This window comes from Podarcis pityusensis (assembly GCF_964106645.2).
Source record: "Podarcis pityusensis genome assembly, chromosome: 6".
NCBI lineage: Eukaryota > Metazoa > Chordata > Lepidosauria > Squamata > Lacertidae > Podarcis > Podarcis pityusensis.
This window is the reverse complement of record NC_138030.1, coordinates 38,187,057-38,212,912: the sequence shown is the minus strand read 5'-3', so window position 1 is coordinate 38,212,912 and position 25,856 is coordinate 38,187,057. Positions and strand designations below refer to the sequence as shown.

The following is a 25,856-nucleotide window of genomic DNA, read 5'->3' as shown; positions in this document are numbered from 1 at the left end:
CAATTACCGTGTTTTTATATATGTTGGAAGCTGCTCAGAGTAGCTGGGGCAACCCAGTAAGATGAGTGGGGTATAAATAGTAAAATTATCGTTATGGAATGGGATGTCCCTATTTTCATCAGAGAAATGTTGGACTTGCAGGGTGGAAACCAAGAGGAAATAGCTTAGTACAGAGTTGAAAGAAGTAAAAAGAGAGGAAAGCTTCAAGCTGGCTGGTACACAAACAGATTTATTTTTTTTTTTTTTAGAGATAAAATGTCCCGTGTGTTTCTTTCTTTCTTTCTTTTAAATCAACATCACAAAAATTTCTGCTGGAGCCTAATTTATTTTGCCCTTATCTACTGAAACAACTTTCTCACGATTTTTTTCTCCTCTAGAGAGTAATCTCAGGTTTTGAATCACTGAGCAAAAAACTCCAAGCCTTCTTTGACTTGTCCAAAATTGCCAAAGTTTTCTAGTGGCAGAATTTACTCAGAAGTCCATTATTGTTTCACCTGCATAGAAACTAATGCAAATCTATCAGGCTGCAAAGGATTTGTTTTGTTTTAAATTCACCATGGGTACCATTTTCTAGAGTGCATAAGTGGTTTAAGGGTTCTAAATCTTAGTAAAAAGCCCCTGGGACTTAAATAAGTGCTTCCCATCACTTTTGAACCTAAGAGTTGGCCACTTTTGCATTTATGCCATGTGTAAAATTCAGCTGAAACTGTCTTATTTAAGTGTGCATGTGGAGACATGCCAGAGAACTACTACAGCCCACAGTAAGAGATCCTGAAAAAGTAATACACCAATAGTGTCATATTGTCCTGTTCCAAACATCACAACAAAACCTCTATCCCCTTGCCAGATACTTAGCTTTTGTCCACCTCATTCCTTGCTTCAGGATAGCCAAATATCCTCCTGGCATTTGACATGGATAAAATTTGGCCTGGTCCCTGGAGGGTCCAGCATTCTCTAGACTTGTCACAAAAATAAAGCTCCCCCATAGGCTGGTTGTAAACTGTAAATAAACTGCCGACACTGGCCTTGCCCAGCTTCCAAAAGCCCAGCTCGCCGGGCCCTCTGGGGCTCATAAAACAACAAAACAAACAGCAAGCTCACTAGCAGGAGTCTGGGAAGCGAGCCAATCTCATTATAGGGGAAGCAGCATTAAGCTCTCGCTCTTTTAAAGCAGACAAACCCCCCTCCTTTCCAAAAGTCAGTTATAGCTGTGACTGGCTGGAATAAAGTAGTGTGGGGAATGGGGGGGGGGCAGGGAGAAGGGGCTTTGTAGACAAAGAGGGGACAGCACCCAATGGCAGGTCTCTAAGTGTATGTGTACAGAGCTTTGCAATTTGCAGCAGAAATGAAGTATTTCCAAGTGTCCAGAACGGTCAGGCTTGAATCACCATGACAGAATTTCAATTTGCAAAAGGAGTCTGGGTTGACCATAACCCACTGCTAGCTTTTCAATCTTAAACAGAGCTCTCCTTAGCTTTATGGAAAAGCAAGAGGTGCTCCAATGCCAGGAAGTTAATAAATATGTTCAGTTTGATTTTACACAGCAAAGTAGCTGCTGGAAATAAAGGTTTGCAACCACCCAGAATGATTCACAGAGGGAAAATGAGCAAAGAATTTCTGTGCCTTTTTTTTTTGGCTACCATAAGATGCCTTCCAGAAAAGTGGTCCATTGCACTCATCAGGGCTTTACAATTTTTGGTTGGCTTTGTCGCAGAGCCCAGATGTGTGATTTGCCATCAATCCTGCCTCTTCTTCTTGAATGAAGGGCCAGCATCCTGTCTGTGATGGCACACTGAGTTTTAGAAATGCTCCAGGTGCTGCGAAAGCCCAGCATGACTGCAGGGGCAAGGCCCTGCACTTCTCTTTACTCCACGCTGATGTGTAAGGGGATGAGGGCTCATCCGTATCATGATCACCTTGGGCAGTTGCTCTGAGCTGAGGCAAGGGGGTTATGTTGCCCACGCTCAGCTTAAGGATTCCCCACAGTGATCACAGCAAATGAATTTATTTGTGGAGTCCTGGCATGGATGCAGCACTCCTCTCCAGTCCCCAACCTTAAGCATAGCTGGGGAGCTAGAGACTATTTCGATTATAGGCTATGTAACAGTATTATCTGCTCCTGGGACATTTTAAGATTGCCATAACCAGCACGTTTATGGATTACACTCAAATGCATACAGTATTTGGTTACGATATGCACAGCCTGTGCTGTTGTCAATCTCTCTCTCTCTGGGTGGGTGTGTGTGTGTGTACACACACACACACACACACACACACACACATAATTTCACTTAGGTCCCACCTTTACCTAAATGAACTCAAGGTGGTATGCATGGCTCTCCCCACTCCTTATTTTATTCTCACAACAACCCTTTGAGGTAGGTTAGGCCGAAAGACAGTGATTAGCTCAAGATTACCCATTGAGCTTCTTGGCTAAGTGAGGATTTGAACCCTGGTCTCCCGGTCTAACAGTCTAATCATATATTCCTGACTGTTAAGCTGTAATATGTTGTACTTGAGGTTAAGAGTATTCACTCAGTAGTTGCAAAGCAATATAGAGACCCAGCAGCTCTTCTGCGGTACTGGGGTCCTTGCAATACTGAAATCCTCAGAGAAAAAGAGACAGACTAGTCAAAGAGTTTCACAGGAATGGGCTAATTAGCTAATAGGAAATAGCACACCACCAAAGGAATGTAATGTTTCCAATAATGAATCCTCAGAGGACATGCAGATAAATTTAGAAAAATGATACATTCAGCATCCTGACTTTTTTCTAGCAGGGAAATCCCCACAGGGCAAAAAGAAAGGGAGGGAAAATCATTCATCTGGAGACTTCGAGTAATAGCTATGAGGTGGCTTGCTATACAATCAGGATTCCTGGCTTTTCACCCCCATTGGCTCAGACTGGTAATCAAAGTGGTGACCCTGTAAATTGTGTTTAGATTTTACAATGCACTTCTACTCCACAATGCTTTAAGGCAGGCAGACAATTGTGTTACTGGCAGGAAACTGAGGTAGGGAGCATTCCATCCCCTGAATGCTATGGCAAAGTGTTATTGCTTTCAATAGCAGGTTAGTGTCCCATCCATTGTTAACAGCCTGTCTTTTTCCCCCTGTGTAAACACAATTTCCTGAAAGCCTTCTAGATTTTCCAAAATTGCTGCTAGCAACCCTGGAGGAAATCCCCCCCCCCGCCCGCAGAGTAACCAATGTCTTATGAAGGGCAATGAATAAAGCGGTCACAGCCCTAAGATCAGAGACACATGAAGGTCATTAATATCAATAAAACACAAAGTTGTAATAAGATATGCTCAGCCAAAACAAACTTTACCAACACTGTCTGATTTTTCTAGGATGCCCTTTGCAATTATTCCCAACTAGCTCCCTCTTCATCTGATGAATTATTTAATTTATTACATTTATCTCCTGCCTTTCCTCCAAGGAGCTCAAGGTGGTCTTCATGGTTCTTCCCCTTATAACAACCCCGCAAAGCAGGCTGGCTGACTACTCCTAGTCCACTTTTTCTATAACAAAGATAAAATCAACTAGCACAATAGCCCTGAGATCTACTTTTCTGACTTACCTGGGGCACCTCCCTCTGCCCACAGTTTTCAGACTGATTACCCACAACAAACTAGGGGAGAGTATGTGATTTCATTTAGAAAGGTGATAAGAGATGCCTCCCCCTCCTTTCAATTTTCTTTTTTTACATGATTGTCAACTGCCCTGTAAAATCAGATTGATATACAGAGGGTGTCGTCCCCCCCCCCCCAATGAACAAAGTAATAATCCAAAGTAGAAACACTACAGGCTGGTAATTCACCTTTTTTCAAGCGCCTATCATGGTGACTGATATATTAAATTTGAAATTTATTCTTTATTAAATTTATTCTCCCTTGAATAAAACGAGAGGAAGGAAATGCCTAAATCATGGGTAGGCAAATTAGGGCCTGGGGGCCAGATCCAGCCCAATTGCCTTCTCAATCCGGCCCTTGGACGGTTCGGGAATCAGCATGTTTTTATACAGGTAGAATGTGTGCTTTTATTTAAAATGCATCTCTGGATTATTTGTGCGGCACAGGAATTCATTCTTCTTCTTTTTTCAAAATATAGTTCGGCCCCCACAAGGTCTGAGGGACGGTGGACCGGCCCCCTGCTGAAAATGTTTGCTGACCCCTGGCCTAAATGGTAGTTGTATCTGGTGTTCTGGAATGGAGATTAGCCACCACTAAGCAGCAGCCAAGGTGACCAGGGTCCACTTCACAGAATAGAGGAATCTTGTCTTTTACAAGGTCAGAGTGTTTGTCTGGCTTGCCCAGTACTGTCCACTCTGGCCAGCAACAGTTCTCCAATGTCTCAGGCAGAAAGGTCTACCTGATTGCTTAAAGAACAACACATACGCTGCTCCTGAACTATGAATCCTCCCCCTAGGTGGTACTTAGTGACTGTGTTGTCTTACTACCCTCGCCTCACCAGCTGCCATTACTAAAAGCACACAGAGCTTTCAGCCCAACAACGGAGCTGCTGCTGTCCCACTTAACACTCAGATGTTCAATTTGCTTCCATGTGATGGATTGGTTGGAGAAAAGAGTAAGGCATGTCAATCTGTAAGTGTACCAGTAAGGCTGGCAAGTTTGCAATGAACCAATGCAGCTGACCCAACTTCTCTGAGGTGAGTCCACTCACTCTGGGATAGATTGCCCACTATGTATGAATGTGACTAAGGATGCCCTTAGTGCACCACTTCCCACCCTACAGAATGTTGATAGTTCCGCTGTCTTATCTACTGCACAGTATCAAAAACTGGAAGGTATGTAAAGCACGATGCATCAGTAAAGCTAAAACCATTATGGAGTAAGAATAGCCAGGTTCTGGGATGCATCAACTAATCCTCTGTGATGACTCTTTGTCAACCCAATCCCTCTTGTTGGATGGCTGGCAATTTTAGTGGAAGAGTAAAACGAAGCATCTTCAGATCAGGCACGCATGATGGAGAATTCTGTTACATAATAATAGTATTAAACAGCACTACAAATAATATCTTTTAAACGCCATGAAGGATTAGTTTCAGTATATGTTTGGGATAAATTAACCAGAGATTTAATCTAAATTCCCAGCAAATGTTTGCAGACCTCTGGAAACACAGGAGGCATAAACACAAAAACCCATTCCCTCTCTTTTTTCTACTCTGTGACTGCAGTAAAGCCAAACACCATATATAGATCTACTCTGCATCAGAATCGTAGATGTTTAAAAGGCCTCCACTACATAAATGCCATCGGGGATTAAACCAACCCGGAAAGAGCATTCCTTTAGTAATCCTACATAATTAATGGGACACAATTCTACTTGGTATATTAAACAGCTAACATGCAAGCACAAGCTGCTTGCTTTAAGTGCCTTTAAAGCTAGGCCTTCCCCAGCCACTAATGCAGTACAACGCACTCACCACCCACTGTCTACTCTTCTAGGGTATCTTTGCAATATGTTATCCTGGAATCCGGGGTTCAAAGCTACAGATGAATTGGGGGGGGATAGTTTATATAGTGGGTTAGGCCAATAGCTCACAGAGTACAATGCTGCTAGTGGTCTATTGGAGTCTGTACTAAGTGCAGTACTGGAAGCAAAGGAAGCAATTATAGAGTGATAAACCATTTCCTGCCCTGGATTTTAAGCAGCCAGGTACTACACATGAATACTGAGAAGTGTCTTACCACCTTCAACGAGGCTTATTCACAGATAAATGTGCATAGGATTGCGGCCTAATTAACACTTACTTATGAGTAAACATGAATACATAATTATATGGGAACAAGACCCATTTATCATGGTAGAACTTACTCCTTATCATTTATTAATATATTTTTATCTTGCCTTTCCTCCAAGTTGCTCAAGGTGGTGCAAATGGTTCTTCTATCCCAATTTTATCCTCTCAATAAACAATCCTATGAAGTAAGTTAGGCTGAGAGATGGTGACCAGCCCAAGGTTATCCAGTGGCATCGCAGGTTCGGAGTAAATGTGCATAGGATTGCCCTACCCTGAATGGCCAGTTTATAATTTTATCATTTGTCAGTATGAGATTGCTCCCATGTACCACTTGTCTGGAATGCTTTGTTAAATTCCACCCTTGGATGAGAACCTAGGTGACCACAGTTCAAATACCCACCCAGCCATAAAGCCATGCTGGGTGAGCTTGAAGCAGTGGCCATATCTCAGCCTAACCTACTGGTTCCTGTGAGAATAAAATGGGGAAGGGAGAGAATCATACGTGCCACCCTGAGCTCTTCGGCAGAATGGTGGGCTATTTTGTTCATATAATATAATAAAAATGTTGCCCCACTGGTATATTGTACTATGTTGCATTTTTATGCACAGGTACCAGGCTGCTTTCTGTCCATTCAAAATGAAAACTGGTACCTGCCCAGGACAGGTCAAAATCACCAGCTTTGTTATCATTCAATGGAAAGGAATGGATCAATGTATTTGGAGACTGCTGACACTAATTTAGCAATGAGCTTTGACATGGATATATGGAATGGAAAGTCCAACTTAATCACTGACTCCTAAGTTCCACAAAACAAGGCTTTTCTTTAAGGGCAAAAGGAATTTGGAATATTTCTTTGCCTCAGGCAAGTAGCCTTTCCTCTGTGATGCAAACAGGAAGGAATGTTATCTAATGAAGTCAATCTATCACACAAAGGTCAGTAGGAAGGGTGGAAGGTGAGAGGCAAGACTACATTCAGAAAAGCAAAGTTTGCCTCAGGCTATGGGCTGCCCAAGAGGCTACCACTGCCAGTTAACCCGCTCCCTTCTCAACAGAGAGAAGAGATATTGTCCAGTCCAAGCAGGACTTTTACTAGCAAACAGTAGGAGTGCTATCAAGAGTGCCTGCTCACCAGGCTTTGGTAAACATACAGATAGTATTCCAAAAGAGATTAAAGATCAGTTCTCAGTGCAAATCTGTGGCCATGAATAAATGGATGAGCCTCAAATACAGTGCCTCAAATACACATTAATTCTTGGTAGTGGCATAACTGTGAAACTACCCAAGTGTGATTTTAATATTGAATACCTTAAAACACCAGGTGTTTTGCACGCTGTGCCAAATTCTTTCAGACTTAAAAGCCAGTTAACTGATGTCAATGCACAGGTTTGCACTATTTCCCTCCTCCATTTACTACTGGAGCTTCCTACTGTAGCAAATATCCCCCTTTTCTTCCAGGACAGCCAACCACACTCATTGAGGAAGTCAGCCAGCCAGCCACACTGCACAGCCCACCTTAGTATTATACGATTTCTTCCACTGCTGTCTGAAGCACCACACATGCTTAGGCTATGGGAGAGGAGAAGCATGACACTGTGTTCCTGACAACTTCTGAAGGTAGAACCAGCTTGATAGGTCATGACGCTTATCAGTGCTGTGATGGGTCAATAAGCACTCTTCAATGAATACAGTCAGCAAGGAGACAACTAGAGAAGGTAGTGGGAGGAGGAGGTGCCACAATGAACTGAGCAAACATGACACATGAATCCTGTCCCACTAAGGTCTTTGATCACAATAACCTTCGGGGTGACTTGAGAAGAGCAGAATCGAATCCCACGAACATTTATATTCCAGAAGTCTATGTTGACAGTGAAAAAAAACCCAGCAAGAGAACGTAAATGATGGGCACCATCTAGTACTGTTAAAATCCATGTTCACAGCTCTGCCCTACCATCACTAAACAGACACTCTGGAAAGGATGCCCTTTCACTCGCTCCAACTGAAGACAGTTTTTGGACAGTTTCTTGCTTCCTAAGCAACCAGTAAAGAATCACATTTCTTCAAGAAACAAGTGCAAACAATTTTGGATGCCTTGCATATTGTCTAAGGCAATCCTTATGAACTGAACATCTAAACATCCAGATGTGCCTCTTACAGCTACATGGAACTGTGGGAGAAAGTGGTTATTAAGCAGACCATGCAGTCTCAGGTATATTGAATTGCATCCCCCCAGGAGAATGATAAAATCTACTTTTTTCCCCTTTGTAAAGCAATGAGATCCCCACAAGAATCTGTGCATGTGTGAGAGTCTTTAGATTTCTAGTGGCTTTTGTATCTCTGTAGTGCTTTTAATGGCTGGGCTTTGACTTTAGAGCATAACTGACAGCAAATACAAATTACACTTACCTGTCTGATGGTTTCAAGTGTACCCTTTTTATTTTCAAATTACATTTATACTTATCAGTAAACCGGCCTCTACAACTATTGGAAGCCAGCTATACTCTCCAGCAAAAGACAGAGAAAAGAAGAGATATGGTCTGAGCTCCCCAGAGCCAAAAGAACAAACTTACTTTCTTCAGCTTGCCACTCTTGGTGCCCACAAACACCACACTGTAGCCATTGTAGACATATGAAGTGACAGAAGTCATCCGATCACGGCTGGATGTGTAAAGAGTCACCCCTTCTACTGGTATGGAACCTCCCAGTGGCTGGTTAATGTCCAACCCACAGAAGTTGTCATCTATTGGGACTGGCTGAAAGGGAGAAGGCATTTTGGTGAGTGTGGATGACAGACAAGAAAGTGGAGACAAAGCAACCTTCATAAGGCTAAGCCTCCCTAAGCAACACCTGACAACATCTAGCGTATAACAAATCTTTGTTCAGCTGGGCCCAAGGCAGCATTCCAAAATCTGAGACCAGATCCTTTTTAGATCTCTTATAAGACTTGCCTAGAAGATTCAGTTCATGGTGGCATCCTCAGAACATGTTTTACAAAACCCTTTGCAGAAGTACACTTGTGTACATGTGCATATGCATATGCACACAACTGCATATATCATTTCCATTGGTGTCTCAATTACATTTTGCAGACTTTGGACCTAAGGAAAAAAAGATTCCTTATACTGAGTCAGACCATTGGCCTGTTTAGCTCAGCATTGTCTACAGTGGCTGGCATAGCTCTCCAAAATTTCAGAGAGGGAATATCCCCAGCCCTAAACCAATGCAGATGCTCTACCTCTGAGCTATAGTTTTTCCCCAAGGAAAGGTTTGATCACTCACATTCCTCGGTGTTTCATAAGTTTCCTACCTTCATTGAGAAGAGGAGGCCTTGCACACACCTTGAAACATCATAACGACAGGGATGAGAACCCGTGGTTCTCGAGATGTTGAAAGACTACAACTCCCATGTTCCCTGAACACTGGCTATGTTGACAGGAGCTGATGGGAGATATAATCCAACAACACCTGGAAGTTCTCCACAGGTTCCCCACCTAGCTCTAAACTGACCCTCAAAGCTTTGTTCTCACTAGCTGCTAGTGTATATAGACCTAAGCAAAATGCTATTCAAAGTCCTTAGGATGCATTGCTCCCTGAAATGCACCCCACCCTCATTCCCCTATTCTATCACCTGTTAGCATTTTTGCTTCCACAGTTCAGCAGACCCAGGAAGCCAGCCAAGCAGAGAGCTAACTCCTAAGCCATTTTGTCAGCCCTGAATTGAATTTAGTACCATCCTTAGTACACTGGACTTTCCTCATTCAGACACAGAGCTCTTCATTCTGCTCTTCCTCTGCAAATGACATGGCAGAGGGATGATGGCTGAAATTGGCTATATCATTTTCCCCACTTGTCAAATAAAGAAAGAAAGATTCAGCTGTTAGTAGTATAGGATCAAAAACAGCTAGAGAAAGTACAGGTCTCTTTACTCCGAAGGGAGAAAAGAAACTGATTTTCTCTATGTGTTTGGTCCCTTCTCTCATGCAGTCATCTCCATACAATCCAGCTTTAATGGCAAGAATTAACAGTTTGCTTTTAAGAGAGCTTTCCCACAAAGCACCCGGTGAACTGCAATCAGCTCCAGGAGGCCAAGCACTTTTGGGAACCCTTACATTTTTGGGATTGGGGCCGGGGCTCCCCATGCCTAAAAAACCACAGAGGCGCCTTCTCTTCCTCCTGCCATGGAGGGGAAGGAAGGTCGAAACAGCCTCCCACCAGTGGTGGTGCCAGGAGGAGCCATCAGTCAGTGAACAGTGCAGTTGCTGCATTTGGCTCCTCCCCTGGCTCCTCCCAACATCCTGACATCACATGTACAATGTCGGGATGTCGCTTGTGCAACATTGCGCCCCCTTCCCCATCGGCCTCATAAGCTGGCACTTGTGTCTATAATTTCCTTCCCCCATATAAATCAGGAGCATGGCCCATTCCAAGGGCCACATTGCCTTCTGGGCAATCTTTTTTTGGTTGGGGGAGGCACATGTCAGGAAATAGGCAAATGTGGATAGAACAACCAGTGTAAATCTTACCTCTATATAGTACCCTTGTATCTACAAAGAGTCACAAACCTCTTACTATCCAGGCAAGCAAGAAGAATTATGAGAATTCAAGGACACTTTCCGGCCAGGCAAAAATGCTAAAGGGGTGGTTCAAAGCAGTGGTGGTCAGAGCAATGGCCTGGGGAGGGTCCTAAGGGCCAGACAAGCAGCTTGGAGGGCTGCAACTGGCCCTCCAGGTTTGAGGTTCCTCGCCTCTGCAATAAATGTTAAGAGACCCCCCTCTGTAAAAACTTTGAGCATTTTTGAAAACGAAGATCCTGAATAACAAGTGAATGCTACATAGCATCTTCTGTCTATGATGAGTGTGACCAAGCAGGGTGACTATCTAGCTGCAGTGAAATTAAGGAACCTTGTCTTAAAAATGTTTTAATTACCCTGGCACAACTAGCTGCATGAATGTACACCTTAAATAGGATGTCTCTTAACAACCCAATTTTTTTTATTTGCCACAATAAGCTACAGAATAAATTGATTTTTCTCTGTCTTGGATCTTCTGCACTTACCCAAGTGGGCCAGCTACATTAATCAATATCCAAGAAGACCAAAATGTGCAACTGAAATTGGCCATTAATCTTTCAGGCTTGTTTGCATGAAACCTTCCTGCTCAGGGAGGAAGGTGCTTCTTTGCTGCACTTTCAGGTTTGGCGTCAGACCAGATTTCAAGAAGAAATGGAATCTACCAAATCAGCTACATCTTAGTCTTGCCTTCCATTACTATAACAGAAGAACAACTCTTGGCCATAAAAGAATTTGACTTTCCATTGTGATTAATGAATGGATTCTATTTCTCAGTTTGATACTTGGGGAGCAATGGCAGAAATATCTCGATAATACCTCTGCTTTATGCAGGAATGCTGATAAATGGCAAATGTTTTTTAAAAAGATTTTCCATAACTAGTTATCCCTCCCAATGGCCTGCTGAGGCTGATACATCATTATTGGTGTTCTTATTTTCCATACAAGTATGAGAAAACAGAACTTGCTCAAGGTCGTAGAGGAAGCCTATGATACGAACCTACTTGAACCAAAATAATCATTATATATATATATATATATATATATATATATATACATATATATATATATATATATATATATATATATATGTTGTATTTTAGTCTTGTTTTTAAGTTGTATTCATTCAACTTGTTTTTATTATTGCTTGTTAGCCGCCCTGAGCCCGGCCTTGGCTGGGGAGGGCCGGGTATAAATAAAAATTATTATTATTATTATATTATTAATTAGAAGGCAACAATTCTTCAAGAGATGTTCTCCAAGTTCCTATGAAGGATATCAGAAACCAGTTTTTACACCCTATAATTTCTGTTGCTACTCAATATTGCTCACTACAATATTTTCTATATCTTCTTCTGCAGGAAATCTAGGTGAAATACTGTGAACATTCTTACCGCCTTGGTACACTGAACATCTTTCCCAAGCAGCCAGTTGAGTTCCAAGTTGCCTTCCCCTTGGTAGCAAGACTGTAAGCGCTCCTTAATTTGGGCATTGATAGCACGGATGGGAAAGATGCAAAGGGCTGAATCATCAGGGGGCTGGTGATACTGCTTTTGTCCCTTGGAGAAAATGGCAAAAAGGACATCATCCTGGGCAGTGATATTGAGGGACCTGGCCAGCACCTCCCCGGGCTTGGAAAGGTAGGCTGCCTGTAGGAGGCGATATTCCACATCACCTTTGACACAACCAAATGGCAGAGAAACATAGGAGTGGAACTTGGGGTCATCCTTGCAGAGACGCACAATTCGAGATGTGTAGAAGAGATCGCTAGCTGAGTTGATGGAGACACCCTCAGGAGTCTCTGGCTGGACAGTCAGAAAATAGACAAAGTTGCCGCTGGAAAATCCATAGATATAAAAGATGTCAAAATGTGAGACCAAGGCCAGTGTGTCTGAAGGGATTTTTATGAGTGATGAAACAAAGTCACTGTGAAGTTCATAATCCAACATAGCTGATGACTCTGGGTCACGTGGCAGCTTCCGGCTGGAGAGAGTGGGGAAGTAATCCTGCTTGCCATCTACTGCTGTACCAATGAAAAGCTTCCCATCCTCACCCTCAGAGCGAACTATAACTCCATACATAGTGCCAGTTTTGTTAACACTGGAAAGATAGTGCTCCTTCTTGTGAGATGGTTCCACCAGGATGAAGAGATCATCCAATCGCAGCAGCTTGCAGACTCCTTGGTAGAGGCTCCCACAGGCCAATAGCCTATTTTCTGTGTAATCAATTATCAGCAGCTTGTTCACATTGTTAGTCAGTGTTAGGATCTCAGTGCAGGGCTGCACTATGAGTGGTGGGTAGCAGGACTTGTTGTCCTCCTCCGGTCCTGTCTTGTGAGCAACCAAGATGGTCAAGTTTCCAGACAGCTTGTAAACCCGATTGATGGCTCCCACATAGACTGCTCCAGTGGCCTGATGGACAGTCAGATGGTTGAAAGTCCAATCACGGTTCTCAGAGTGGAACGTATTATAGACAGGAGTACTAGTGGCATTCCATGAAAATAAAAACAGGCAAAGAAACACCAAGGCCACCGATGAGTCTTCGGAGTCCCATATCCGAGGCCAGATCTTTCTCTGTTCCATCCTGTGGTGGAGAGTGAGGAGGAAAGGGAGTGTGAACCTCAAAACTCCCTGTGTGTCTCTCTTGCCACCGCAGTGTTTCTCACATGATTCTACAGAAAAAACAAAACAAAACAAAAAACAGAGGGGGGGAGATTAGACCTAAAATATCATGTAGAAAGAATTTAAACACTCCTCTACCCACTCACTAAAACTCCTTGAGATCAAAAGAGGACATCTCTAAACCCATGAACAGCGTTCCCATTTGGGTAAACACTGCAGGCTTTAGCACTCTGTTCCACCTCTATGCATTAATTGTTACGCAGTTTAACTGCTCATAATATGCTCTGAGTCATGAGTTCATTCAGCTGCAGGAGGGAATAATCAATCTCAGCCCAAAGACAAGTATTTTGCAGACAGTTCACCTACCCAGGCATTAGATCTAAGAACCTTGGCTGGGAGGGGGGCTTATGACAAGGTGTTGAATTGACAGGTGAATAAGAAGGGTTTCCTCTCTGTGAAATCCATGAGGGTTACAATGTAATTAAAGAGAAAGAAATATCAGGAAGAGATGGCTTACATGTCTGCAGCACCTCCCACCTCCTGTTTGTTTCTACATTCCTCACATGCACAGGCATTGTGGTGCCTTAGGCTGTGTCTGCACCTTCTGTAATTGGCAAGCCCACAGAGGGCTGGCTCCATGCCTGCTTGCATAATCTGCATCAAGTGGCCTCAGCCACTCACCAATATGCAACCATGCTGGGAATTTTGACCCCTGGCTGAAGAGTCCCAGGAGATCTGAATTCAACTTACTGCAGTGTGAGCTTTCATTTATAACCTTAGTGAATGCCTGATGGTTCACTTCATAGATACACTGGGGTCTGCTCTGAGGTGGAAAGTGATGCTGGTGGGGAAAATCTGCTTTGTAAGGTACAATGTGTTGCCATGTCTCTCCTCTTGCATGGAGGGGCAGCAGGGAAAAGTGCAGACAGAGCCTTGGGCTACTAGAAAGTGATACCAGAGCATTTTCATGTCTGTTCATTGTGCAAGGCAAGAAGTGAGGAGAGAACTGTGTTGATCAAGGAGACTGGTGCAAAATTATTATTTGGCATATCGTTTTCTGCAGAAGAAGAAGTGCAAAGTTTGCACATCTATTGAAAATGTCTAGTTAGTAAGAGCATGGATTGAACAAGCCATGCATCTGAGCACCATATTTCTTTAGATACTAGGTTCAGCTGAAGTAAAGTTACGTAGAAGATAACCATGTAACCTTTACTCTCCCCATGGCTGCCGCTACATATTTTCTTTGGCCTTCTCCCACACAGGCACAATCATACAGACATTATGTAATGAAGCTGCTTCTTCCAAGACATAGCATTGGTTGACACAGCTTGGTACCATCTACTCTTCCTGGAACTAGCTTTTCAGGTTATCAGGTGGGCATCTTTCCTTGCCATCCTGCCTGGGTTCTTTCAATTGGAGATGCTTGGAACTGGATATGGGACCTTTCACATTCCGCTCCTTTCCCATAAATGGGCCATGTGGAAAGAAGCACTGAAGTTGCCTCTCAACAAAACCAAAGCCTTTTCCCTCTTACCATGCTCATTCTTTTTTTGCCTCTCTTCCACTTTACTGCCCCACCTTTGATAATAGTAAAGGTAAAGGGACCCCTGACCATTAGGTCCAGTCATGGCTGACTCTGGGGTTGCGGCGCTCATCTCGCTTTATTGGCTGTGGGAGCCGGCATACAGCTTCCGGGTCATGTGGTCAGCATGACAAAGCCGCTTCTGGTGAACCAGAACAGCACACAGAAATGCCGTTTACCTTCCCGCCAGAGTGGAACCTATTGATCCACTTGCACTTTGACGTGCTTTCAAACTGCTAGGTTGGCAGGAGCAGGGACCGAGCAACAGGAGCTCACCCCGTCATGGGGATTCCAACTGCCAATCTTCTGATCAGCAAGTCCTAGGCTCCGTGGTTTAACCCACAGCACCACCCATGTCCCACCTGGGCTTAAACTGAAAGCAGTTGCAGACTGTGTCCAGTTGCTATCTGCCATTCCCTGACCATCCCATTCACTCCCTAGGCCAGGTGAAATGCCCATCTAGAACGAGGATGAAGTATTTTGTCACTATGCATCACTGGGGCACCCCTTTCAGGGCTTCATCCAATTATTCCATATGATATATGCTGTATTTGTGATGTTCTATTATGTTCTATCACATTAATGTTATTTATTGTTTGTAAGCCACTTTGGGATTCATTTGAATGAAAAGCGGCATAGAAATATAATCAATCAAATCCAGTCCAATAGTTGAGCCCACTGGTGTGTGTTTTAAGCTCCTTAATATACTCCCCTGTTCTTACTTGCTTTTTCTGTCTTCTTTAATGCTTCAGAAACATAAGACTGAATAACACTGAACCAGGCAAGTCAGGGAGCTTAAATCAAATGTTGGGGATGAACTTCTGAGAGATACTGAAGGAGCCTCTGTAAAAAGAAAGGTTTTCCTGCCGCTAGTCAGATATGAGTGAAGTGCTTTGTTTGAAAGCTATTTGCTCCTCTTGTAAACAGTATCCTAGGGTTTCTGTCAGTGACAACCTGCGTAGCATTGAACACTGCGCTGAAGCCTTGTGGAATCTCCCAATTCTGCCACCTCCTCTCTTTTCAGCTAGCTGACACTCACCCTGACTAGGAGCAGCTCAACCCCTGCTCTTTGTTATCACAGCAGGGCAGCCTTTGATTGGTTCTGGCAGGCAGCAGCTGTACGCTCTTTTCAATACCGGCTTCTGTCCCTTTTTTGATCTGTACGTTGCCCATCAGCTGTGCATAGTACCTGTCTGAAAGAACATTCATTGCAAGGGGGTCGAGTTCAGCAGCTGCAATTCTCCTTTCCAACAAAAGCACTCAATGGACTCAGACAAGGCAAAGTGCTGTTTACACAAAGTCTGCAATTGCTGTGGCTCTCATTCAAGAAGTTTTGGACATCCACTTACCACACTGAAGCCCTTGGATTTTGGTGTACACAGTGCTCAAAGCATCTATTTCAGGTAACCTAAAGGAGGAGCCATGCTATATGTTGTGATTGGAAGCATCAGTATTATGCCAGTGTTTGTGCAGCAGATATGTGATGGATGGAAGTAATACGTTCATCTTTTAGCACACATATTGGTGCATATTGGAAAGGGGGGGCTAATCAGATTTTTGGAGCATGAGCATTTAAAGATGCATATACACCAAGGATGAGAAACCTTTTTTTCTATTGTGAATCCACAGGGAAATTCATCCTAGGGCTGGAGATTCTCTCTCTCTTTTGGCCATCTCCTGCTCTGAATCAAGATTCTTCATTAATAGGGATGTGTTTTGGATTTGGACAAATCCCCAAAGAGTTCGTCCACACTTCTCTTTGTCCAGTGCCTAGAAAGCACGGGTCTGAGTGCTTTTCTGGTTTTCCTGCACTTTCTAGGCATGGGTCTGAATGGTTTTGCATTTGCCCTGCAGCTTTTTCCTGGAAAACATGCTCTTTACTGCTGAATTGGAACAAATGGCAATCTATGGAAAGCCAATCATCATTTGTTCCAATTCAGTGGTAAAGAGTGGGGTTTCCTGCAAGAAAGCAGCAGAGCAAATGTAAGTGTGGGTGAGCCCAAAGCAGGGGATTTTTTGGGGGACAGAATCAGCACTTGTCTGACCTGAAGAACATTCTCTTCAAAATGCCCAAACTGAAGGGAGGAGCTCCACACTAATCTGGGGGCATTTCTCTGCAAGCTTGCCATACAAAGAAAACATCAGAATAGGGAGTGTAGGAGGTCTTTTGTGACTACAGGTCTAGCTCCTAATCAGAGGTACTGATTTCATCAGAGCTGCCCAATCACAGAGCTTTGGAAGAAAAGATGTTGAAGTAATTTATTCCATTGTTCTTCTATGCTTTGTGTATTTTGTGAGCTCTGCTAGTGGCGCTTGCTTTGAAAATGCTGCCTATGCAAGTCCTTCTGCCTCTGCTGCATGCCCACACATCTACTCCCATCAAATCAGTTTTAGGATGGTTTCAGCCTGGTAACAAGCTTTTTGCCAGTGTTTGCCAAGTAATGCTTAAATCCAGATGCTGCAAATCATTGGCTTGTTTGAAACAGGCTGGTGGTGGGGATACACTATGTCTGCTACCTTCATTGTAGAGCTTTCATCATATGCTGAAGATGGGCCTCTTTACCAGGGTGCCTTTTTAAATTGATTTTTAAAATTACCCTTTGGGAGGAAAAGCAGGGCATAAATTTAATTAATAAATAAGTAATATCAGATTTTTATATTGTTGCAACCTGTCCCAGAAACATATGGTGATATATGGGTAAGAAAATAATAACTGTAGTAATAGTAATACACTTTTCAATCAGCAATGATGTGCCTAGATGGTTGGATGAGTTAATAGAACTAACACTGTGTGGACTGAAATAAGCAAGCTGTTTGGCAAAGGGCTAGAGTAGGACCTTTAAGAGATCCTTTCTGCTGCCCACCTGCCTCTCCTTCCCTTTCATTCAAACACAGGCAACTGTCAAGTAGAATTAGGAGTCATAAGGTTGGGATTTCCTTAGGAAATAGGAGGCTTGCCTTAGAAAAGCACTGGTTATGTGATGCAGGCTTACATCAGAGAGCCTTTTATCCACCCTTCCGGGATATGAAGTTATTACAAGCCAGCTGTCTCTGTGTGTTTTCCTTCTCTGAAATAACCACCCCCTTCCTCAAGCTACACCATGAGGATGAAAAAAGAGAGAGACAAAATGCTTTATGCTTCATAATCCCCTTTTCACCTAAGAACTCCCTACTTACCTGAAACACTGTGGAATACAGCTACACAATGCTATTTACAGGATGATTTCTGCTAAGTGAGAACCAGAACTTCTTTTAACTTAATCCTGTGAAAACGCTTTAACCAAACTGTTCCAAAAAGCTTGTTATCCAAGTGCCAGTTCCAATACAATCTGAGGGCTCCTTTTTTAATGGAATAAAGTAAGTTCTGGCTACACTGAATTGTATAGACAGAAAGCATAAGAAATGAGAAGCTTTTGTTCTATAATTATTGCCACCATAAACCCAGAAGTCCTCAATACATGTAATATTTCATCCAAACAAAGCAGTTCTTTTTTTCTCCCCCAATATCCCCCCCCTTTTTAGTAAATTACCCAGAATTATCTCTCCTCAGATTCTAAATCCTATGTGCATTGTATTTTGCAGGTGAGGAAATACTTGCTAAGAATATATACGTATACATACTAAAAGTTCTCTTAGTGCCATCAGTTACAGTATACAAATATCTCTGTTTTTATCGAATTTAAATCCATACACAACAGGAAGGTATCACCATGTTTGGCGGTACCTCCAGAATTGCAGAAGTACATAAAATGGGAGGGGGGGGGGTAGAATCCTAAGGTACAATAACCCCAGAACAGTCTAATGACGACTGAGTGTGCTCAGTGGCCCTGACATGCTTACTGATTGCTCTAGAGAAATTGAAAACCAGTAGCAGACCCTCCAAGTATCCCTGTTTTTATATATGTTAGAAGCTGCCCAGAGTGGCTTGGACAACCCAGTAAGAGGTGTGGGGTATAAATAGTAAAATTATCATTCTGGAATGGGACATCCCTAATTTCATCGGAGAAATGTTGGAGGGTATGCAGTAGACAGGGGGAATGAACAGAATATAGAGGGCATGCCTGGCTGGACTGGAACCCTGGAAAGGAGCATCCCATTCTGTCATATTTTGCTGCATGTCAAACTGTTGGGTTCCATAAAATGTGCTTTTCTGTTTCAGGAGCCAAAAATAACATTTAAACTTCAAAGGAGGAGCACAATTTTTGCTGCTGTAACTCAGGCAGCCCTGGTTCTTCTTTTCTGAAGGTGGGAGAGCCAGTCAATAGGCATGTGGTGGTACAAAGGGAGAGGAAGGTTGGTGCCAATTCAAAAATACAACAGGCCGTTCTCCTTTTGCAGAAAATCTCTAACTATTCACTAAAATGAAACATTATTCTTAGAATCATAGAATCATAGACTTATAGAACTGTAGTCATCTAGTCTAACCCCCTGAAATGCAGGAATCACAGTTACCGTAAATCTCACCAGAGAGCTCTGCTCATCCAGCTTTCTATAGCCAACAGGGGACAAGCAGATATCTTTGGAACCACAAATTCAAGACATGAAAATGATGACCATCCCTATCATTTGTGTCTATTATCTGGTACTTAGAGGTATACTGGTGCTGTATATGGATGTTCCATTTAGCTGTCATCCTCAATAGTCCTTACATAGGAACATAAGATGAGCCTTGATGGATCAGGCCAAAGGCCTATCTAGCCCAGCATCCAGTTTCCTACAATTACTTGTTATCAGCTTCACTGATTGATCTTGGGTTCTAGTATTATGAGAAAGCTAATCTGCTAATGTTATATAGAAGAAGGGGGGAGTGTATGTTCATTGTCTCTACACTGATAACCCCCTTTTACATTCAGTTACCTTGTTTTCTAGATTAATAGCCATAAAGGCTTTATCCTTCTTTCTAAGAAATACACTGTATATTTTCTAGCTGTAAGTTATGGTTTTTAATAATGTGGGATTTGAGCCTTTTGACCCTTCAGTTTAGATATTAAGCACAACAGAATGCCTGATACAGATGGGCCCCTTTAGAACAGCACTAGTTACTTTATTTAGCCTCCTTAGAAAGATGGAGTGAGTCAACCCAACCGGAATCTGATTGCTCCCTGCAGAACCAACTAAGCCTCATTCAAACCTGTAGCTTTAAGCTGCCCCTCAGGCTAAAAACACAGCAGAGATGAACTGAAGGTACAATACAGGAAGCCACAATACAGGTTTTAGTGCTTCAAGATAAAAATTGCCTTCTGTAAGAACCTGATTTTCATGACTTAGCAGTTCTGATGCAAAGTAGGTTAAGAAGAAGCGTAAGGGAGAGACAGTCAACTTTGGGGAAGCAGCAAGTAAATTAGGTCATTTAAGGAAGTGGTAGTGAAGATTTGTGTTTCCTATTAGTCTGAGAACAAATAAAGTTGGAAGGATGGTCTCACGGATTTATCCAACTATTTAAATGGCTGTCACAGAGGCCTAGTCCAAACTGAGGTAAATAAACCTATGTTTGGGTTGTATAATTTCAAGTTGTAGGTGTAGGCCTATATGACTTAAAGCACAAACAAAAATAACATTTCAGGAAGAAAGCTAGGCAAGAATATCTTGCCATCTCAGTGAGAACTAGCCATAGGGTTTCTGGACACATGGGCAAAACCAGGGACAAGGAGGTTCTTGGGAAAGTTTTTGTGTCACCCCTACTGCAGGCTTACCTGGCGGCAGTGACAGATGGCTGGGAGGCCACTATTTTAAATTTCCCACAATGCCTTGCAGTGATACTATGTCATGCACTTTGGGATTGTTGGCAGCCATCTGCCTTGAGAGACAGTGGAGTATGCCTCCAGGGGTGAAGTCAAACTGCTGTGTTAGCAGCACCAAAATGACTTCCCTGGAGTGCAAGCCTGGGCAGTGTGTATGGAGGAATTGGGCTGCCCACTCTGACAACAAGACCTTAAAGATTTAAAATGGTGGCTTCCCAAACCCAGCTGCCCAGTTCAGGAAGTCTAGGGCAGACATCACCACGGGCCTTGGCAGCTGACACCAGACCAGGGCAAACTCTGTACTAAAGTGTCAGATGTTTGCATGGAAATGGAATATTAATACTCCCCCCCCCCCACTTGTTCCACTTGGTCTCTCCTGTCCTTTCTAACAAGACTTGAAGAGTAGAGAACTAGTGTAATGTTGTAGTGCTGGGAATGAAGAAATTGTTGATTCAAAAAAACCACCCACATATTAAATCAGGCAATCCACCATTCACTCAGTCTCATTTTCTTTCTGAAATATGTGAATAATAAGTGACCCACCTTTGTGGTAAGTGTGCCTAAAATTGCCTTTTGAAATGCTTTAAATACTTTAAAGTTCTAGATGGATAGCTGAGTAATATTATCATATACTGTTTCCGTAGAGATTTAGTAGATTTCAGAAACTTCTTCTGGATTGCTTGGCTATATAATTTAATCAAGCCTTTCCCCTTTCAGTTCACTCACTTTTAAATCAGATATACCACTTTCTGAACATACAAGGCTGAAATCCACAAGTGAGTATGATCAACTCAACTGCTGCTGAAAATATAAATACAGTGGTACCTCAGGTTAAGTACTTAATTCATTCCGGAGGTCCGTACTTAACCTGAAACTGTTCTTAACCTGAAGCACCACTTTAGCTGATGGGGCCTCCTGCTGCTGCCGTGCCACCGGAGCACGATTTCTGTTCTCATCCTGAAGCAAAGTTCTTAACCTGAAGCACTATTTTTGGGTTAGCGGAGTCTGTAACCTGAAGCGTATGTAACCTGAAGCGTATGTAACCTGAGGTACCACTGTACCACAATTTGCAGAATTCCTAAAGACATCACATTCTTCTAGCATGCTATCTGAAAACACTACCTTAAGGAACCTGCATCTGAGCTCTAGGTTTCACAATAATATACATATTATCATTCCTTTGCATTTTGTTGAGTTGGTTTTTTTAAAGCAGATGTTCTTGTCAGCTTTCACAAACATATATAAGCTGTGTAGTCCAGCAAAGAGATTCTCTCCTGCACTAGAATTAATTCTGCTTCTGTTATTAAATACTGTATGTCATAAAACGATGCCAGATGTAAAGGGCTCATGAAGTTAATGTTTAGTGATGTTGAGATTAATCTGCAGAGGTTCATTCAACACCTTTATAGATATCTCTGACAATGAAAGAGCCTACAGATTTTCTTCCATTGCTGAAACCTTACTGCAACCACTAAAGTTGAACCTCCGTCTGACACTAAGACCCCAGGAGACAGAGAAATCCTTTGAGGCTTAATGCAAGTGAACAGTGTAGGAGGGTAGAATTTTATTTTACACAAGAGGGATTGCTGAATAAATATGCAAACAGTTGGAGCAACCTGTGGTTAAGAACACAAGTTATATACTAGACATCCCTTGCTCTAATTTCAGCTCAAGCATGATTTCATTGAGTGGCCTTGGCAAGCAACAATCACCATATTCAGACATAACACTAAATCATGCATGTGCATGATCAGCAGTAAGCATCAGGCTTGGGATTAGGGAAATACTCTGCCCCTCTCTGACAACACTGAGTCCCATGCACGGCTGGATTTTTCTGCCTAGTACGAGTTCACCCATCTACAGCCTCCTTTTGAAAAAGTAGTCTTGGAATCACTGTCTTGGAATCTCTGGCCCCTTTTCAGTTGACACCCTGGTCTTTTGTTTTCTTTAAAGTACAACTGCCTTTGAGCCTCTGCATTTTGTGTGCCTTTGAGAGCAGTCTTGCTGGCAGACACTCTGTCTCACTGACTCTTGAAACTCACAGTTGGGTGCCTGCCTTTGTGCCCTATTACCCCAAACTTCTGTCCAATAGAAACCCCACTGTGGCTTGGGAACATCAGATGTTCCCACTCTTTGAATTTAATCTACCATTGAAAACTCCTTTTCCTCCATTTTCCTCAGAGGACTAAGGATAAGAAACAAGCCCTGTTTCTCTCTCTGCTACTTCAGCTCATCTTCTTCCCCTCCCTTACAACCCGCCCCCTTCTCCATTTGCTCCAACTCATAAATTGATGCTTCTTTTGCTTTTCTTCTAACAAAACACGCTTTTCTTAGTAAAAAGAAAGTCTGGGCTCTGTTTCTTCTACTGAGAAACCTTATGGTGATGCTCCACTATCTGGATCATAGGTCCTAAATTACAGAAGGTAGTTCACTGTGGTTTGGCTAAGGTACTGATTTGCTGAGCCAGTTCTACTGGATTGTTAATATCCTTGCAATAGGGTTGGTAAGGTATGGCTGGCTGGCTGGCCATGTCCTACTTCCAGTGTCAAAGATAGCATGCTTCTAAATACCAGCTGCTGGAAATCACAGGAGGGCAGAATGGTGTTGTATTCAAGTCCTGTTTATTGGCTTCCCATAGGGCTCTGGATGTCCATAGTGAGATCAGGATGCTGGGCTAGGTGGGCTACTGGTTTGATTCAGCAAGCTTTCCTTACGTTCTTGGAAGTGCAGCAGCAAATGTCATTTGTGTGCAACTGAAGGGTTAATTCAATGTTAAGCCAACTACCCAAGGGTGTGTGTGTCTCTCTCTCTGTGTAGTTGCTAACACTTGGGATCTTAGAAAAGGGTTCCCTAATGGGTCAAAGAAAAAGTGTACAAGCTGTCCAGTCTTACTGTTCTTGTTTCCCATTTAAAAAATAATTTAAGATGCTGCAAGCAAGCCACATCAAAATCAAGAGCTGATCAGGGTGGATAGGCAAGCACCATAGAACAGTTTCACTTTAAGTTTGCTAACATTTCTTCCAAACAGGGAAGCTGAAGATACAAGTGTTTTTCAAAAGTAACTAAGACGCTCCTGGGGTACAGTGACACGATGGAGGAGGGGGGAGGTGAGGGAAAGGGCAATTATAACAGGCAGCCAGTTCAGCTAAGTGATGACTCCTTCTCTTCTTGGAGGCCTTTTCATTTGCAGCCATTGTATCTGTCTCAGTGTTAATGAAAGGCAAATAACAGTTCCTATTACGAGGAGGAAGATTGCAGCAGTGGAGCTGGAGAGTTACCGTGAGGCGAACATGAATTAAAGAGTGGAAACAGAATGGGACTGGAACGTAAGGTTACCAGCTCACCTTTCAGCTCAACCTCACTCACATATTTCCTCTCATTAATTTCCCAAGTGAAGTTTTACAAAATAAAACTCTCCCTCCTTCTTACAGGAGTAAGATCATTTCCAAAGGGCAAAATCAAGTGGCTCAGGTGCTTCTGCTCTAAGGAAGACACTTGAGGCTGCTAACTGCTTTTCAAGTGTACAAAAGGAGCATGATAACCTGTAATAAACACCACTGACTGGAACAGAGAACCAAAGTATCTAAGTAGATTTGTTCTCTGATAAAATGGCAAAATGACAGCACAGCGTGAAAGCAGATACCAAGGAGTGTGTGTGTGTGTGTGAGAGAGAGAGAGAGAGAGAGACAGACAGACAGACAGACAGACAGACACGTAGACACTATAGGAAAAATACATGGCAGGACATTTGCTCTTACTCTGCTCTTCTAGGGTGTAGTAAAAAAATATGACTGTATACCAGGGATGGAGAGGCTGTGGCCCTCTAGATGCTGTTGGACTCTTAACTCCTATCATTGATCAATGTTCAGGAATGGTGAGATTTGTAGTCCAAGCATCTGGGAGGAACCAGATTAGGGAAAGCTGCAACGAGTCTTCCGTTGTCATTATTCCCAGAAGGAAAGCTTCTGGGTTTGGGGAAAATGTTCTTCTAAATGTTTTAAGTTCATTATACACCATCTCCCAAAATTCTTTTATTATTCTACAAGACCACCATGAATGGTAAAATGTGCTGGTTGTTTGTTTGCACTTCCAACATAAGTCACTTTTGGATCTAGACTTTTTGGCTAGTTTGCTTGGTGTCAAGTACCGCCTGTGGATCATTTTTAAGGAGTTCTCCTTAAAAACCAGCAGTGAATTTGAAGTTTATTTTCCACAATTGTTCCCACAGATTCAAATCAATACGTTGACCCACTTCTTGTGCCCATTTGATCATAGAGGATTTCACAAATTCTTCTTTCGGGAAACAAACCTATTCTTTTTAATTTTCACTTACTGATATATTAGCAAAATTTATACCTCATCTTTGGAAGAGAAGACTCCCTGGAAAAGACCCTGATGTTGGGAAAGATGGAGGGCATAAGGAGAAGGGGACGACAGAGGACAAGATGGTTGGATAGTGTTCTCGAAGCTACCAGCATGAGTTTGACTAAACTGCGGGAGGCAGTGGAAGACAGAAGTGCCTGGTGTGCTCTGGTCCATGGGGTCACGAAGAGTCGGACACGACTAAACAACAACATACCTCATCTTTCTTTAACTATAAATATGCAAGGTGGCCAAAAACAAATAAATAGATACTCCATCATAAAAGCAAATAGCTATTTCCATATTCTGATACAAAGGCAGTAGCTGCATAAAAGCTTTAGATCCAGAAGAGTTTTAGCTCTTGATCTGCACCCCTACACCTACTTATCCTGAAATAAGCCCCACTGAACTCAATGGGAGGTACTACTGAAGAGCCATGTGCAGGATTAGGTTACTGCGTCTTCCTCCTAAGCTTGAATTCAGCTTCCACGTGTCTTAGCCCATTGCAAATTTCCTACACTACAGCACCCTAACATGCTCTCACTCTCCGTTTGTCTTATTGTGTAAACAAGGATAATACAAGCAAGTTAACTCAAATCATTTATACTGCCTGTCCACTCTGTGGGGTGGCTTATGGGGGAAGAAGAGAGCAGCGTAATTTATGTAGCCTATAAATGCAATTTTAAAAGCAATTTGGACCCATTTGGTAAAGGAAGTTGAGAGGGAGTAAATGCAGCAGTGCAATCAAATACAGGCAGCTGAAAGGCCTCAATTAGTCTGAAAGGCGTTATCTGGTATTTAAATAATTATTAGATTGAAGGCATAATCACAGGGTTTGAGCTGATTTTTTCGCCACTGTCATCTTAATGGAGACCATAGTATTATTATTCAAATGCCTGTGATTCTCATTGAAGGAAAAGCGGGAGCGGGTGTTTGAAAAGGGGGGGGGGGAGTTGTAGAAGTGTCATTTAATCTCCATGTGATGGCAGGACGCATGATTAGTCTTTTCTCTCATTTTTGCTGTTAGTAGTAGACAGATGCTATGGACTACCATCAGTCTTGTATGCAGACAATTAGAAAATCTCCTGCAAAAATAACAACGGGAACAAGAGAAACATTTAGATGTGCTTTAGCTGTGCACGCTTCATTAAATTAGAGTTTGCTTTCTTTGGGAAAATAGGATACATTTCGCTTTCTAGGGAGTAATTTATCGGTAA

The 25,856-nt window shown here is 42.6% G+C and overlaps 1 protein-coding gene across 2 annotated transcripts in view; it reads right to left on the bottom strand.

Moving 5' to 3' along the window:
• Positions 1-25,856, bottom strand: part of PLXNA2 (plexin A2) — a 403,964-nt gene that overhangs the window by 349,157 nt on the left and 28,951 nt on the right. For both annotated transcript variants that reach the window (XM_081009779.1, XM_081009778.1), the window contains exons 2-3: positions 11,728-13,004; positions 8,336-8,518 (exon numbers count right to left, since the gene is read on the bottom strand). In XM_081009779.1, the coding sequence (XP_080865905.1) occupies positions 8,336-8,518; positions 11,728-12,915 (1,371 nt within the window). In that variant the 5' untranslated portion in view covers positions 12,916-13,004. The remainder of the gene's footprint in view (positions 1-8,335; positions 8,519-11,727; positions 13,005-25,856) is intronic.